Below are 18,787 nucleotides of genomic sequence, written 5' to 3' on the forward strand. Positions count from 1 at the left end.
ATCTCTCATTAAAACTGCTGTGGAAATATCACCATCCTCATGTCGTTTGAAGTGTGTGCTTTGGATAGATCTTTGAGTCTTTGGCTTTTAAAGTGCATGTTCAGGTCACATCCAGTTCTTGTGATTTGTGTTTTGAAATGTCTCAGAGATGGGGCCTCAAATCTCCATCCATCCACACAACTAAATCTCTTGTGCAAGCTATTCCTGTTCTGCAGCTTGAGCAGCATTTCTCATTGTGTGCTCAGTGCTTCTCAGCTGCACTCCTTTGGTACTCACGGTGACTCCAAACCCCACAGCTACTGCTATGCTCCAGTATTCTTGCTGTCCACCCTTCTCATGTCCTTTTTGTTTCTCAGTACTCCATACACTGAACAAAGCTTTTTTCCATTCCTGAATAAAGCCATTTATAGTTGATCTTTCACTGATGTTTTGACTCTACTGATTCATTTTTTGACTCTGCTGCTTATCAAATGTTCATTCATGTTCACTGTATCCAACTCAGTAGATCACAAGTTGGTTATAAGTGTTTAGAATTTTAAACATCTTGTTTTAATTCCACACTAAAAATCATCTCTAGCGTGTCCTTTTAGATGGCATCATATGGTTATATATATAGCACTAGCTCTAGCCTGTGTGTGTGTTGAGTGTATGCAGCTACACACATCACTTTCCTCACCCTGACTCATGCCCCAGATACTTCAACAACAGATAATACAAACAAAATATCCAGTATTGAGTCCACCGGGAATATGGACATGTATTTATGACATGTATTTATGCAAAGGGGAAGGGTCACAACCAACCCTATGTATCTCTACAGGCTTGAGTCAGAGTAGCAGGAAAACTGCACAGAGGGAAGACATCTGTACGTGTTTATAGATGGTTAGCAGAAATTAAACCAGCAGTGAGTGTACCCAGGGGGCCAAGAAAGCCAATGGCATCCTAATTTGTATCAGAAATAGTGCAATCAGCAAGAATGCAGAAGTGATTGTCCCCCTGTACTCAGCTGTAATGAGGATGCACCTTGAGTGCTGTGTTGAGTTTTGGGCCCATCACTGCAAGAAAGACACCAAGGCCCTGGAGTGTGTTCGGAGAAGGGCACCAAAGTTTATGAGGGGTCTGGAGCACGTCTTATGAGGAACAACTGAGGGAACTGGGATTGTTTAGTTTAAAGAAGAAAAGGCTTAGTGGAGACCTTATCACTCTCTACAACTAGCTGAAAGAAAATTGTGGTGAGGTGATAGAACAAGAGGGAATGGCTTCAAATTGCACCAAGAGTGGTGCAGATTGGATATGAGGATGAATTTCTTCTCAGAAAGAGTGGCTGGACATTGGAACATGTTTTCTGGGGAACTGGTGGAGTCACCATCCCTGCAGGTATTTAAGGAAAAGGAAATACTCAGAGTTGTGGTCTAGTGGGCAGTATTGGTGGTAGGTGGATGTTTGGACTAGATGACTTTAGAGGTCTTTCCCAACCTTAATGATTTTGTGATGCATTTCATATGTCTCAGTGGGCAGAGTTCAAGCTGTACGAGAGGAAGATTATTATGGTGGTGAAATCTTAAGCTTTATTATTAAAGCACTGCTAGATTTCTCACTGTCTGCCTGGCTTTTGCAGGGATGTCTGGAAGTCAGCATGTTCCTTCCTGAGTGTAAGATGTTAGTGAGTGATTCAGATACTGCTGAGATGCAGGTACATAAGCAAGTAATAAAGAATGATTATTTAATACTACCTGATCCTTCCTTCTCCTAAAATGTCTTCCTGCACCAATCCAAACTGAAGCGTTGTGAGTAATGTGGCTTAAATCAGAAAGTATTGGGTTGTACTCATCCCGGATCTCAACTCCAGTGATTTTCTGAGAGAAACTTGGGACTAGTTCTTGAGGGAATTGTAGTCTTTCTCTGGCGGGGCTTTACCTAGTTTATCATTCTTTTTGGTTTTGTTCATTTCCTGAGAAGCATTTCAGTTCCAACATAAAGGGTATTTTGTGTGTAACAATGTACACATGATATTATCAGTGACTTGTAAATACCTCACATGCGACTGCTGTGAGAGGGGAGAGGTTAAGTGGCATCTGCTGCGTGTGCCATTTGGAGGAGAGGGAACTGATCAGAGGGAGAGAGAGCGAGCTCACATTCACTCTGCTGGGAGCAGGGAAAAGACAAAGCATTAACCCCACAGAGTTAGAAAGAAGGAACCAGGAAACTGAGGAGCTATTTGCTGTTTTACAAGTAAACACCTCATGGGATTTTACCCCCAGCTGAAACTTATTTATACTTTTTGATATTTCCACCAGGCTGAAAAATCCCATGTTCCTGATCCTTTGTACACTAGGCTGTGATGTAGAAAGGTGTAGACCGAATAGCTGTGCACATTGAAATATTCTGCTTTCCTCTCTGCTGTAACCTGTGGCCTCAGCCTGCTCAACTGAATTGCAGAATGGCTTCATCTCTGTGTGTAGAACAGTGATTTTTTTTTTTCTTTATACACAGAAATAAAACTGCTACTGAATCTAGGCTTGGATTTGTGGATGGCTTTATGGGGAAAATCAAAACTTCAAGCCACACTTACAATAAAATGAATTTATAGTATAGAATGCAGAACTCAGACTAAGTGCTCCTAAGAGAATTATTCAGCGAAGGTGAACTGAAACAGTGTGTAAGAGAAAAGGACTATACAGTGTAGGGTGCTGGCAGCCGGTTGATTTACTCTTTGGAAGTTACATAATCTTGCTATTTCATGTTAAATATTCCATATTTAGTATCTGTAGAACTAACAGTGAAGGAGAGAAGGGTAATTCAGTTGATAGATTGTCTCCATAAAAATGTACTTCTGCTTTGTAAACCCAGATGTGTACAACACTTCTGTACATGCAAAATTACATATATACAGCTGTATATAAACACATAGTCATATATAGACTTTGCAGATTTGTATGGCATATAGATTGAAGTACATAAATCTGTATATATGTATATGTAGGTGTATAAACACAATACATGTGTCTGTATACTGGTTTCTATATAAGCACATATTTGGAGATTATCATGAATGTTAATTTTCATGTCTCTAGTACTTACGAATTTAAGCAACTTATTTTTTTATTAATTTAGCAGCAGCAACAGAAGAACCTGAAGTGATTCCAGATCCAGCAAAGCAGACAGATCGGGTGGTGAAAATAGCAGGAATAAGTGCTGGAATTCTGGTATTCATCCTGCTTCTCCTTGTTGTCGTATTAATCGTAAAAAAAAGGTAAGAAAATTATTTGTGACGATTTGCTTTTTCCTCTATATCAAACAATAACTGAAAGGAATTTTTTCACAGGTCTTTAGGTAAATAAATAAATAAGTAGTCTAGGGTCCAGTAGCTCACGTCAGCTTTTGAATGAGTTCATTGTATTTCCTGTTGGATTATTTGTTGGTTATCTTTTTTTTTCCTGTGGTTCTTGAGATGGATTTAAAGAGTATTTTATTTGATGTTTGGGATCCGATAACTACACATTTTCTCAAACCTACTCATTTCTGCGTAGTTTTAAGTTGCACTTGGAGGAATGTACAGAATATTAGAATGGGTGGAATTAAAATTAATGGGTCTTATTTATGAAGAAGAAAAATAAAAACAGTAACTTAGTGCACTTTTTATGTTGTAATCAGCTAATGATTTGATTTGCTGTATGCAGCTCTAATGACTTGTTTGTATCCTCATATTATCCAACTTGCAAAATAATGTGATTTTATACCTCTGTTTATGCTCTTGTAAACCTAGTTTTTTCTTACAAGTCATACCACATCACTGTAAAATTATCTAGTGACTCCTTAGTGCATGAAATTGTTTAAAAGTGTATTAATCTGAATGAATTTTAATTTTTTAGTTCTTTCTTAGACAATAAGCAATAGCGCCATCTGCGGGAACTGTAACATGAGAGCTCGGCACAGCGCGCTGCTGCTGAGTGTGAGCTGCTGCTCCAGCGCTCGGGCGCTTTTTAAGAGTGTTCGCTCCCCAGTAGTTGCAACTCTTAACCTGGCATAAAAGTTCATGATGTGGCTCTGTAAATCTGTAGTCGTAGCACCGTAGCTCCCAATAGAAACTCCTCCTCTGTTTGCCTTTTCCCCAGTCTGTCCCCTTCCCGGTGCGCAGATCACTCCTGCATAGAATGAGACCTTTGTCTTCCAGGTGTTTGTGCGCTGCCTTCCCTTTCCCTCGTTAGAATCCTTGATGAAGGGTATATTTGTGAATGTTTCAAATGTTCCTCTGAAATACAGCTTTCTATTATTTTTAAAGAGTAAGAAAACATTACAATTGTGCCTAAGATCATTCTATATGTTATAATCACTGGTTTCCATTAGATTTTTTTAATTTATTGCCTCTTTACAATTATCCCTGGAGATATATAACTTGGAGAAGAAACGTCTGCATTAGAAACATTAGGTATGCTTACAGTGTTCTGTGTTAGTTAGCTACATATGTGATTTTTCCCAAAAGTGCTTTTACTTTTCTCTGTTGTTTACTCTGTGGTTGAGAATTAACACATATGCAAAAGATCCAACTCATCACTACCAAAAAAAAAGACACACAGTCAGGCAGTTTTCTTTATTTACACAACTTTTGAAGAACAAAACCAACAAGAAGTTGCTTTTCAGCTTTCAGGAATAAATCTCTTATTTTCTATCATCATTGTGAGAGATGTGCTGGGGAATATCAGCTCCTGGCTGCGTGCTGCAGTGCTCCCCTTGTGTTTAATAGGTGCCTGTGTGTGTGCGTGTGTGAGACTGTCTGTTACTCTGTACTGTCAGTCATTTCCACATGGGTTTGGCTAGTTTTGCAGGTAACAAAAGAAATAGCTCCTGTACTATTCTGTATTAAAAATAGGTGAGAAATAAGCCTGTTTAATAAATCTTTAGTGTCCGGTAATTTTTCTTCGTGGGAGTTTAATTGGTTATCTGTCATATATTTTGTAGGAGTGTCAGTCCCCCTCTTTAGGAAAAGTGGACCACTGTTTTAATTTCAGCTTTAGTCAAGGTCTCAGGTTGCATACCTGAGTGAGTTCAGTCCATCTATTGAGCCAGGGCCAACCATATAACAAAGCCAGGAGCAGCGGTACCAACACTGACACATTCACACATACATAAGCACACATCAGTCAGAGTGTGGGACTGAAAACTGATCTGTTTTATTCATCTGCTGTAGTGTACATATTTGCTGATCCATTATGTAGTATCCCTTTTGGTACCTGAATTGACCTCAACTTATTTCACAGAAACATCAATAAAACAATGGTTTCCGCATTTTCATTGCTTTATTAAGCCTCATGCCCTGCCATAGCTATCCAAATCGGATTAAATGCAGCATTACATTTTATAGAAAAATAGAGTACTAAGCAGTTTTGTTCATGGGCTTCGCCTGATCATTCTGTACAAATTGGTTTGAAGTTTTCACTGAATTAAGCTCTTAAGAGCTCGTACAGAGTTTTACTGGAGTCATCAAACCAACTAAGAAAAGGGATACTGCATCTTTAACAAGCAATGCCATTTTTGTTTTTTGTTTTTTTTTCCAAATCACTGTTGGACTATCTCCAAACGTTCTTCATTTCCTTCCATTTGTTTCCCTTCCATATTCTTAATGCTTAGCATGAATACATCAGCATTTTCAATTGTAAGATTTTAAAATAAGACATATGTTTGCATTCAGGAAATGTGTGGTATATATGTCAGTACACACATATCTGTACGTTCTCTATTATGTGTGTACTCATATAGCTACATATAATATGTATGCAAACATATATATCTACACCTGTGTACCAATAAAGATGTCAAACTGAATGACATGAAACTTGTTTTCTGCTTAAATGTATTTATTAATGCCATCCTTATTTTTGTAACTGAAAAGTAAAACACATACTTACTACACAAGATTTGTACACAGCTGTTCATTTGTCATGACATTTAGGTGGTAATCATTATATTATGCTGAACTGCATGTTGAAAGTACACAATCCATTTAATTTTCAAATTTTTTGGCAATAAATGAAACCTCAGCATGTAATTTTCTCAACTGATCTTTCTAAAAAAACAATCATTTTTATATGCTAGTGTATTTTTTTTTTAATTGCATGGCAAAGTAAGGCTAATTTGTGCATGAGCAAGTTGAAATGCTAACCAAAGAAACATAAATTTTTCAATTTTTTTTTAAACGCACATTTCTCTGCTTTATTGAATGTGACAGAGTCACGCTTTTCATTCACCATTGCTTCTCTTTTTCCACTGTCTGTGATTTGCTTGCCAGGAGGAGCTACTATTCTTACTCCTACTATCTGTAAGTAGAATACGGGTGACTTACTATTTTACATGTTTTAATGATGCAGTATCCCTTTTTAAAAAAAAGTCTTTATTTTCCTAAAGTTTTATTGATAATGATTTCACCTTATTCTCAGGCTTGAAAATGTGCTTTCTTTTTTTCTGTTACTCCCTGTTTTGTTTTTTTTTTAAAGGGATATTGTATTTCTAACTGTATATTGACACTTTTGCTTTTTGCTAGTTTTTCCCATGAGTGTCATTTTAGTTTATTGTAATCATAATTTAATTTGCATTATGATTCACAGTGACACTAAGAAAAAAAATCTCCTTTCCCATTTCCTAGATAGAGTCCTGTGCTTGTAAATCACAAGTTGTTCTTTCGTAACACGTCAGGTCAGAAGTGGTCCTATGCACCACTTCTCCTTCATAAATGCATGGATGCCAGCCCTTTATAAACAAGTCAGAGAGAGAGCCGCACCTCTGTCCTAATGCTAGGAACATTGGAGATTTTTATTAATCTTTTTTACAGAAATATGTTTTTGTGATGAAGCCTGTGCCTGTTGGCTTATTGGGAGCATTACAGACAGATTTTAAAGTGCGGATCTTACTGTATGACAAAGGTTTGAATAAGATTTTGCTTCATTGAAGCAAAATTGACATTTTTCTATGTGGTGTTGACCAAGTGAGATTTTCTGAGGGCTGCAACAGTTTTGACCGTGACCAAGAAAATACATTCTTATTTTTGAAGTTATGCAGAAAGCCCTTGATTTCAGAGAGGGATCAAAGAATGCACTCCAGTCCTCTGATGACTGCTGTGTCTGATAGTGATGCTCCTCCACATTTTTAAGCAGATTAGTTGACTTCTTTTAAACAAACTTGATATTTAGAAGCTAAGCTTGCTTTAGCTAACTGCCATTCTCTGGTACATTGTGATGAATTCTAATTTCCATGTTAAATAACAATTGCTTCAGCTAGAGATAATTAACTGTGCAGTTCCACACTAGGATTGAGCACTTTTGCCTTCAAGCTCCCATTCACCAACACCTGCACAGGTTCAGGCTGTGGGATCTCCAGCATGTAATAAGAATCACTTGCAGTTCTGCCAGCTTCCAGTGCTACATAGTGATTTGCTTAACTATCATCAAGCATAGATTGCATATGGAAGAGAGGAAAAAAAAAGGAAAAAAAAAATCAAGCCTATGGGGAATTAGGAGCTGTTAAACAATAAAACTGTCCTACATTGAGCAGCAATACTAGAACACAATAGGCCTTTTTAGAAGTCAAAGCAGAGCATAAGAATTATAAACCTTGCTTCGGTAATAAGCTAACAACTTGAAAGCTTAATAGCTGTTGATTTGTTTAGCATAGCTAGCAAGTTTTGTTACAAAGTGATTCTTCAAAGGAGAGCTTAATGCAGCCAACAGACAAGACGTAATAGTCTTTTTGTTCCATTCCTGAGGTGGCTTTAGAAAAATGAGATCTTCAGTGTATGGAGAATATCTGAAAGGCTTTGAAACTTTAAAAATAAATAAATAAATAAAAAGTCTGATCTAGAAATGCCAGTTTTGCAAAAGCTTTGATAGCATTGGGAACCAGTTATAGAGCTCAAATAGTTTCACACCTGGAAGTTCTGATGCACTTAAAACATTTGTTGAACCAGAGCATTGTTTAAACCAGCTTTTTTTAAGTAAACATGAATGTCTGGAGAAAAGATAAAATAAGGCGTCTGGCTGTCACTGTTTCAGTTTTCTGGGTTGTTTGGTTTGGTTTGTTTGTTCTTTTTATTTGACTTGTTTTGTTTTCTTTTTACTTTTCACTGAACAACTAAAATAACAGAACTCTCATGTACACCACAAGGTGAAAAATGATATATTTAGAGCCCATCTTTGGGATTCTGATTGTAATTAACCAACTAGACAAATAGTGAGGGGGGGGGAGGAAAGAAAAAAGGAAAAAGATCTAAGATAAGTCTGATTAATGAAAGAACTTCGTTACTCTGAGGTGTGCTTTGTCTGTGTGTAGTCTACTTTGTGTAGCCCCTTACTGCAAACTAAGACTATTAGCTTGGAAAGCAGTCTTCTAACACTGAGGAAGAAAGTATGCGAGACATGAAGTTCTCCTTTCCCTAGAGAATGGTATAGGACATTTCTGGTGGCTTTTCCCAGGACTTAAGATGTACATGAATTGATAATTTCCACTGGTGTCCTCTTATTTAGAGAAATATAGGATAAGCACTGTATAAACTTACCAGGATAACTCATATTATTCTTTGTAGAAAAAAAAACTCATGAAGTTATGCTGTGCTTTAAATATATATTCTTTTGAGAGTGTGATATTTTCACTGATGATTGTGTTTCTCCTATGTAACATCAGAATCATGCAAAGAAGCAGGTTGGCTCTCTGTTATATTGCTATCACAGCTTCGGTTGAAAACAGGAAGAAAATATTAAGATTACAGAACAGTTCAATGTATGTTACAGATTCCTAAAGATCCAAAGTACACTTCATGCTGTTTGACAGACTTTGTGCTACTCTATTATGAGTAGTCTTAAAGTGATAATTAAAATGTAGCATCTACTTCCATCTGTCTCTGAGGACTTCTGAGTGGATATTCCTTTCAGGTCTTCATCCAAAGGAGAAAATGTCCCTTTAAGGATACTACCTGTTAATTTTGAATTCGTTTTGCAGGTTAGGTTGCTAACAGCTTTGCTGTGATACAGGGTAAGGCTGTTTATATCAAAATGTGAGATATTCCCAAACTTCATGTAGAATTATGAGAGTGGGGGTCTTTTTGTTTTTTAAAGAACAAAATTTTGGTGTCAAGAGCAAAGACGGTGGTATCATGTTGTGTCTTATATACTGAATGAGAGGAACAACTTCTAGTATAAAAGGTAATATGAATTGACCTTGAATAATTGTGTTTCTCTTTATTTCTTAGTGTGTTTTTTTGACTAACGGAGTCATTTAGAAAGATAAATGATTTCTTCTTAACATGAAAAGCAAGAGGAATTAATTATCCATTTATAAAATCAAAACACAGATTTAAATGGAGATGGTTGATAAAACTGCATGCACAGATGCTTCTTATTTATCATTTCAGTTAAAATGTAATTATATTCTCTAATTTGTTTATATTAGTGTAATTACTCCGCAGGAAAAAATATGATTAGGGTACAGAAGTTAGAACTTTAATTACAGCATTTGTGTGTGTATCTAAAACATGCCATCATAACTCTTTTATAGCAAGGTACGTAGTTTTATCAATTTCATGCTGGCAAAGGTTTATATATGAAAATCAGTCAAACTCCTCTGTCACTTGGATTATAGATAATTATTGTTGTAGACATCAGTATTCATCAAATATTAAGGTGGTATGGGTGTTTTTTTTTGGCTGGGCAGCAAACTTGCAAAGAAGCGCAAGGATGCCATGGGGACCACCCGCCAGGAGATGACACACATGGTGAATGCGATGGATAGAAGTTACGCTGACCAGAGCACCTTGCATGCAGAGGATCCCCTTTCAATCACATTTATGGACTCTCATAACTTCAGCCCCAGATGTAAGTAATTTGATCTTCTTCTGTAGGTATTCTACTTTTTTTTTTAGGAAAATTATTCTAAGCTCTAGGCTTTCTAGGAGGACCAGTAAACGCAAAGGGATGTTGAGTAGGAACATTCACATGTTATCCTTAGGTGATGTGTGGACAATTCTTTAAATATTTACATTTAGTTTCGGATACTGGTTCTGGGGAAAAATTACATTCCTGAGATGTCTCAATTAAATTCTGAAGTAGTTTTCCTTTGTGAGGATATTTTATACTAAGATGTTAAATATTACTGCATAACACCATGTCTGTAATGAATAATAATACGAGGTCCAAAAAATATTCTTTCTTTTGGCAGTAAGGACATTATAACAGAAGGAAACATTGACAAATTTCATGGCTGTTTGTGAATTTTGGGAAAAAGCATGTTAATATACCAGCAGATTTGCTCTATATTTGTATTTCTTTGTTGTAGACCTGCCAGATGCTTTTATTTTGACAAAATTTGGCAGTTTCAGCTTCTGATTGTTAAGAGTCTGAGTTGTAGTTACCACTGAAAGTCCAGCCTTGCCTGCCTCCCAGCATCTGCAGCATGGCATGCACAAAAACAAGACACTCCACTGACTTACTCTCTAAACTAGTTCCGCCTTGTAGCTGGCAGGAGTCTGACTCCATAGCACCATTGGCTTTAAACAGACCTGAAGTCTGAGCTGCTTCTGAATTTTCTGTCAGTTGGGCATAGCACACCTTCTCCCACCTCCCATACTGCTTTTCATGCTTCAGCAAAATGCATCCATTAAGGCTGTTATTTTTTTTCCTAATTGTTTTAAGGGAAATGGAGTTTGGAGAAGGATTATTGCTTAGTTTATTGAGGCTTACCAAACTGCAAACAGCAGAGTGCTAACATTTAAGGTATCTCATAGGCAATTATACTAGTATCAGTCTGTGAGGTTTTTTGCTGTTTTGGCTAGAACTGTTTGAAAATTCTCCAACGTTTGATGTCTTAATGGCATTGAAATTCGTGGAGGCAGCTTTGCAAAGACAGTTCAATTTGTGCTGTTATTCTAGATCATGGACAAAGTATCCACCAGGAACCTACGTGGTTCATATTGAGCAGGGCTGCCAGGCACTTGGGCGTCTTTCTGGATATACTGACGTGAAGCCATGAGTCCACAAGGCCCGGCCACAATAGCTGTCCTACTTGACTGGCAAAGGAGTTTGAGAATAACACTTTTCTAGCATCCTGGGTGTGTGATTTTGGGGATTTTGGAGAATTAAGTTCTCCTGATCATTATATGTTCTAAGGTTAAAAATACAAACAAATAAAAAAGCAACCTTTCAGGTTTCTGGGCTTTCAGTTATAGGGCACTATTAGGCAATTTGCTTCAGAATTGGATCTCCATTTTGTCACAGAGCTATAGATGTTTTAATTTTTTGTTCCAGAACAAAATTAATTCTGGATTCTGCCATTCCCATTCAAAACAGTGTATTTGTCTCTGCACTGTTCTAGTTATAAGAATGAATGATAAAATTCTGTGAATTTTGTACAAGGAGTTAAATATGTGTATCTGGTTTAAACTCATTAAAAGCAGTATCTTTATTATTTTGCACTAAAAAAAAGCTAGTAGCTTGTAAATATGCACATAATTCTTTTAAATTACTTATAAGGCTTTTGAAGGAATACCATTTTATTTTGAGACGAGCTATTCAAGTATTGCATGAGAGAATGAATTTAAAAGGAAAAGACCTGGGTCTATAAATATGAACCTTTATTGTGAAGAAAAAGAACAATAGTGAAAGAGGAGCCCTTTCAAAAACTAAATTGCACACAATACCATCTTTATTTCATATCAGTAAGAATCTCTTTGTCATTACATTTCTGAAACCAAAATCACCACCTTTCACTTGTCTTTTATTCAGGATGCATTCTGTATCTCTGTATTCATTCTGTTTTCCTATTGTAAAAAATTAATAGGATTTAGTTACCACTTGGACATTTTATTCTTAAAGTTTATTGTTTTTATTCTTAAAAATACAATTTTATATTGTTTTTATTCTTAAAAATACGCAATTTGAAGGTAATGTATTTCTTCATGAGCTTTGTTTTCCTGCAGTGCCCAATGATCCACTTGTGCCGACAGCTGTGTTAGGTGAGGACCCTAGTCCTTCATTATCCATTCCTGCATGAGTTTCATCTCCTTGCATGGTTGAACGTTGAAACAGCTTGTTTTATGTAAAAGAGAGCTATGCTGTTATCGCAAAATTACTCCTAGTCAGTGCTATCTGAAGAATAAATAAATAGGTAAATTGAAAGTTCTGAAACATTTTTCCCCAAAGCATTCAAATTGAGTTGAGATGAACTAATGTGTCAAAGTAAAATTCTCTTAAAAGACACATGTAAAAAAATCAGATCCGTATCAGTGTTACTTGGCACCCAAAGATCAGTTTTCTAACTGAGTAAAAAGAAGGAAAAGAAAAATAGAAAAGGGAAAAGTTTCTGTAGTATCCAAGAAGAAAGCTTTTTTCATTCTATACAAATATCCCCATATTAATTAAATGTCTCAGTTGACCTTAATTAGTAAGCTTCTCAACTTCGTAATTGCCTTAAAAAGAACAGCAGATGTTGGAAGTGGCCAACCCGTTTATTTCTATGCCATATCTAATGCTGAAAGCTCTTCTTTTAGGAGTTAGATTTAAATCTGAAATGCAAAGACAGTTTAATCCCTCTTCTATCTTGAGATGGATCTGTATACTTTCTAGATTGATCTAGACTGTTTCTGGCTATGGATTATCTTACTTTTTCTAAAAATTTTCAACCAAAGCTGTTTTCTCACCAAATACTACTTATGTCCTAACTGGACATTAGGAAATACTACTTCTCTGAAAGAGTGGTCAGGCGCTGGAATGGGCTGCCCTGGGAGGTGCTGGAGTCACCGACCCTGTAGGTGCTCAAGGAATGTTTAGACGTTGTGTTGAGGGATACGGTTTAGTGAGAGCTATTGGTGATAGTTGGACAGTTGGACTGGGTAATCCTGTGAGTCTTTTCCAACCTTGGAAATTCTATCATTCTATTATTATTAACTGACTGTTACAACTGAGTGTCATTACTATTCACTCCAAGTTTTCCTAACTAGACTTGTCTAGACTGAATCTTCATTGCTGGAGATTGAATAATTTCCTTTTGAGAGACTCATAGAAAATATGGAGAACTGACACACTCTTGTCCTTGTAAAACAGTCTTTTACACAATAAATTGTTCCTATGTTCTCTATTGTCTCTCTTCCAGTTGAACTAAATCCAGTTCTTTCATTCATTATTTCATAGTTAATATTTTCTAAAGTTTTTCTCTCTTATTCTCTGAACATTTTCCAACCGATAGATCAAATTTTTGAATTGTGGTGCCCAAAATCAGGTACAGTTTTTAGGAGCTGTCTCAATGTGGAGTTGACTGGAATAGGTACCTACATGGCCTACTCACAGTGGTCCTGCTACCTGAACCATATTTTGTCCTTTTTTCTGTGCTCATGTTGCTAACTTGTACTCAATTATCTGCTAAAATCTCAACTATCATTACCCAATCCACTAGTCCATTCTGTAGTGATATATTTTACTTCCCTTTCCTAGCTGTTACATTCTTTGTTGAATTCACTGTGTTAATTTATGCATGTGTCCCAAATAATCAAGATAACTTTGACATCAAATCCAATATAATCAAGGTATTTTTTATCCCACTATGCAAGTTGTACGTAAAAATATTGATAGAGCCTTTGCAGATCTTCATTTAAATTGTCTTCTGAGACTGACAGCAAATCTTTATCTGCTACTTTGTGAGAGCTCTCTCATCTTTGTCAAGAGGGTGTCTACTCACAATGTAGAAGATTTACAAGCCATATTCTGCTTCTTTTTGAAAATTTTGCAAATGACATTCTCATAACTATAATAACAATCTAGCATGGTAGTGCCTAGGAAGATTTATAATCCTCGGGGCCATAATATGCTTTCCACTTTAGACCTAAGGAAATGTAACCAAGTGATTTAAGATGTTTGTGAGGAAAGGTGAAATATCACAATTTCCTGAAAGAGCAAGGGGTTAGATTCAGTGATTCTAAATACTTACCAAAGTAAGATCAGTGGACTTAAAATTCATTTAATGAGTCTTTTCTTGAAATTCTTGTATGACTTTTTGTATCCTTCAGCTTTATGTCAAGCTCACACTATTTACATAGGTATTGTTCAGTGATGCTAGGCAAACTATCCCTAATAGCTTATTTGGGCTGTGAGCACATTGCAATAGTCAGTCCATTGTCACTGCCTTGGGGCAGACACAGACATGGGCAGCTCTGACCAGCAAGGACGAGGCATGAACAGAAGAACATTTTAACAGTTCCTGTTTAAATTTCTATCTCTTGGTAATGGTGTTTGGGGCATGATAATCTCCTAGCACAAGCACAACAGTGCTAGTTGGAAGAGGTAATATTTTCCATTACAGATACTGACAATGAAGAGAGGTAGGCAACCTTCTGGGCACACCATGTGGTAGGGGTTGGATAGCTGAGATCATCTGGCCTGCTCCTTCTCCATATAACCTTTCCTTGGCTCAACCCAACAGTATCACAATTACATCTGCTTTGTTTAGGGATGTACAAAATTGTATGGGCTCTGAATTAGAGGCAGTTTTATTTTGTGTGAAGCAGTTATTAGTAGCTGTACTAGATTTCTTTTTCTTCGCCTATAGCTTATTAACACCACACTCCATTCTGTGTACATTAGCTCAAACTTAGTATGACAATTTCGCTTTTTTTTCAAGTCCCTATCATTATATTGATAGCATAATGTAGCCCTTATATTTTTAAAACTGCTTTCATTTGTGAAGGTTTAACAACTTTTAATGTCATTTTATTCTAGTCATTTTCTAATATAGTCCTGAAATAAATTTCTTATGTTCTGTTCACTTGGTTTTTTTTGCTGCTTCAATGGGTTAAAGTGCCTATTACTGGTAAGTATATAGCATGGAATGGGGAAAACTGAAAATCCTGAATTGTTTTGAATTGTATATAATTTAATATGATTGACTGCTGCATGTCACTCACATTATTAAGCAATGTAGTGAGGCATTAATGCACTGAAATTAGCAACTTGTGTGACAGTTCAAGAAATCGGGTTTCTTACTAGGAGATCTCATTCCAGAAGGCATTAACAGGTTTTGCATTTTGGCAGAATTGAAGTAAATCCAACCCTTGGAGTGCCTGCTTTTTTTTCCTGATGTTTTACTTACTAATCTGGATTCTTTGCAAGTAAACCTGTAGACTGATTGCAAAGAAATAAATGAATGTGGGATCAGGTCAGGTATTCCCTGCTCACTTCTGATGTTCCAAAACGATTTCAGTTGGAATTTTTGTTCCTTTGTATTGCTAATTTACAATATTTCACAGAAGAAATTGGCTAAATGTGATCATTTCACCATCATTTTGGCTTTGATAAAAGTTTTAGTGTGATATAGGGCATTGAAGGAGATTTCTGTATTTGTGCAGAGTAAAAATGGCAGCTAAAATCAACATACTCAGCAGTTTTATTTTTTCTACTATAGATTTGAGTTAAAGTAAGTGCTCTGAACTGTTGATTCTTCTCCTCAGACAGAGCTGGTCTTCTGAAGCTATGGCAGAATTCCTTCAGTGTTTTAGTTGGTTCTCAGTTTGCCATTTGTTGGTTTTAGAAAAATGATGTGCTGATAACTCTACATTGCTATTAAAATTTATTGTTTAAGGTGTAGAATTACTGATAATACATATTAGCCATTAAAAAGTTACTTTGCATGATAGAGGCTGGAGTTCACAAATACATTAATATCATAAAGTTTTGTAGTTTCAAATAAAATGCCCTTCAGACTTCTGTATTGCAGGATGAAGGATTGCAAACATTTGTATGTGTTGGAAGTTAAATTCTTTTAAGTACTTCCCAAGATCTATGTATTGGAGAGTATGTAGTTTACATTCACATAAATTAGATATATTTTTGAAGGAAGAGGCTGAAAAATAGATATTGATAAGTCTGGCAGCAGATATTGCTCCATGGGTTCCTAATGTGTTGATTTCTTTTGATCACAGATGAAAATCACAGCGCGACAGCAGAGTCCAGTCGCCTCCTGGATGTCCCCCGTTACCTATGTGAAGGCACAGAGTCCCCCTACCAGACGGGGCAGCTGCACCCTGCCATCAGAGTGGCTGATCTACTGCAGCACATTAACCTGATGAAGACTTCTGACAGCTATGGATTTAAAGAGGAGTATGAGGTGAGATCCTTAGTGGTTTAACTTGCAAGGCATTTTCCTAGCAAAAAAATATTTTCAAAAGCTGCAGCCCTTAGTTTGCACTCCATTACAAAAGGGTGCAGCTAAATGTCATTGGACTAAGTGAAAATAAAATAAAAATAAGCAGGCATAAGATTCCTTGGTATGTAACCCAAAAGTGAAATAGTAATTGGAGAGCAGTGGTTTGAGCTGTTACAAGTGCCTGGAAAAAACACTATGTGTTTTCTTGTGGGTGTGAGGAAACGTGCCCTGCTGAATATTTTTGATATATTGTAAGGATTTGCCGCCCCTTCTTGCTTCTTAATTGAAATTCTGTAATTAGTTATGTGAGTTTTCCTAGCCATCTTCAATTCAGATCTCCTCGATTAGGTTAAAGTGATGATTTAACGTGGCTGGTTTTGCCAGAAGCACAGACTGGAAGCATTCTTTTGATTTATTTAGATGTTTCAGTAGGGCAGTACTGTGGCTAAACTCCATCTGAGAAGCAGTAAAGAAGTTCTAAGGGTTGTGACTTCATGAGGTCCTTATTAGACCTGCCTGAGCCTGTCCATTTGCAACTTCAATTTAAAAAGGAAAACCCAAAATTGCCCCCAGTCCTGAAAGAAGATGAGTACAGATTCATTTCACTTCCGATTGCTAAGCCTTTGGGATTCTCTGGGGTTAGAACATCAGGCAGTGCACAAGGTAAAGATGGGAATGATACTGCCAAGGTCGCATGCAATACAGCTAGGTTTAAAATGACTTTTCTCTGAGTAAGCAATCTCTTCTGACTCAGTTTTCAACCTTCTCTCCTTTCTGCAGCTGTCTCTACTGTAACATAAGAACTGGACTAAATAAATGTGTGGTTTTTAAAAGAATATTATTCTCTTTTCCTCTCTTTTACTTAAATACACTTCGTTACACTCTGCCTACCTTCAGTGTCAAGGACTGCTTGGGGAGGGTTGTCCCTGATCCCGTATCAGGTGTTGTCCTGCTTACTATTTTCTCTACTTCCATATGTGACATCTTTGCCCTGGCTTGTGCTTCTGCATGTGCATTAAAGTTTTGTTTCCATGGCTGCTGTGTACTTTCTGGATCTAACTTGTCCAGCTCAGGATAAGAGAACATCTGGAAGGAGGCAGTAGTATAGACCTGCAACAGCTGTAAAATATCTACAGGCTATGAAGAGAAATCCCAAGAGGAGCAAAGTCTACATATGTCACTACTGAGAGATCAGACTCTTAAGAAGAGATCAAAAATACTAAATAATTTTGCTATTGGCTAGAGGGAGGGACATGAGTAGAAACAACACGAACAATAAACACTGACAGAGGAGGCTTTCTGATGGCTCTGTAGAAAGAAAAGCCATTGCACAAAACTGTATGAGGAAAGTAATGTAATGTTGTTGTAAACAGGCTGCATATTATGACATTCTGTAAGAAGGGTGATTAATCTACCTGTGTTTTCTCAACTTGCAGTGGTTCATTTGTAATAAGGGTTTCTGTGCATGTTTAGCCTTCTAGCAGAATTTGAGATCTGGATTCCCTCAGTGACTTACTCATTGACCCATATCAGTCACGGGGAGGAAGAGCCTTCCTCCCTCTTTAGACTGTGGTGCCGTCTGGCTGGCCAGAGCGGACAAGCAGAGCCAGCTTGCTTTATGGTAGGGAAGTTCTTTTAAATGGTTATTTTTGGAGGTAAATTAATGGTCGGAATGTTTTCTTTCGGAAAATTTTTATTTATAGAGTTTCTTTGAGGGGCAGTCAGCTTCTTGGGATGTCGCTAAGAAGGATCAAAACAGAGCAAAGAATCGCTATGGAAACATTATAGCATGTGAGTATCAGTGTGCATGGTTTTAGTGATAGACATATTCCTGTAGTATTTGTTCCATGTTCTCTTCTGCTTAAAAAGTCCCTGGTGGCGTACCTGCTAAGTATCCCAATCAGAGAAGGATGGCAGTGCCTTTTTTGGAACTTTTTTTTGTCCTTCATATTCCAACTTACTTTTTCTTTGCCTCTCTGTTGTACAAGCTGTGGTAAGCATATAACAGTGACAAGCTAACACTCGTTGGGGTGCTAATTCTGCAGTAGGTTCCTACAGTCATAATTTATTTCAGGTAATACTAACAGCTTCAAAACTTATCTGGTTTATGTTATTTCTTGTTGGTACATCTGAATTGCAGTTGTTTAAAGCTGATTATTAAAAATAACATGATTAAAATCAGAGAGTTCTGTCTCTTGTCTTTAGGCATAAAGTTTCAATAGTTTAGATGCATCATCTGGGATAATGCAATTTGTTATTGTTTTACAAAAGCGATTGAATGTACAGGAAAGAAGCTACTGGAGAGGCCCCTGAACTGGTAGGGTTATCTTCATCAAATCCAAAGTGTGTTGCTCATGGCTACTTTGTGACTTTGTTATTTTCTTTAAAATGTCAGTATGAACTTGAAACAGACTGGGGCTGGAAATAAGGAAACAGTAATCGTTATTTCTGGATTTCTAGATGCCCATCAGTGGATCTGGTTTTGAAAGGGGACTTTGAGCAAGTAACCTGGGTTCTTTGTGTCCTTTCACTGCATGTAACACTGTGATGCATTTCAGCTACACTTAATTAAATTTAATGGATGTTTTTCAAGTAATTGGAAATCACAGACAAAATG

General features: G+C 36.9%; 1 protein-coding gene across 1 annotated transcript in view; it reads left to right on the top strand.

Annotated features, from left to right (window-relative positions):
• PTPRK (protein tyrosine phosphatase receptor type K) overlaps positions 1-18,787 on the top strand; it is a gene marked incomplete at both ends in the record, with an annotated part of 369,996 nt that overhangs the window by 331,405 nt on the left and 19,804 nt on the right. Inside the window, 7 exons of the mRNA XM_079550348.1 lie at positions 3,115-3,253; positions 4,388-4,429; positions 6,287-6,316; positions 9,697-9,857; positions 11,957-11,992; positions 15,947-16,131; positions 17,874-17,961. Coding sequence (XP_079406474.1) covers positions 3,115-3,253; positions 4,388-4,429; positions 6,287-6,316; positions 9,697-9,857; positions 11,957-11,992; positions 15,947-16,131; positions 17,874-17,961 — 681 coding nt within the window. The remainder of the gene's footprint in view (positions 1-3,114; positions 3,254-4,387; positions 4,430-6,286; positions 6,317-9,696; positions 9,858-11,956; positions 11,993-15,946; positions 16,132-17,873; positions 17,962-18,787) is intronic.

The sequence above is a fragment of the Tetrao urogallus genome, assembly GCF_951394365.1.
Source record: "Tetrao urogallus genome assembly, chromosome: 2".
Taxonomy (NCBI): Eukaryota; Metazoa; Chordata; class Aves; order Galliformes; family Phasianidae; genus Tetrao; species Tetrao urogallus.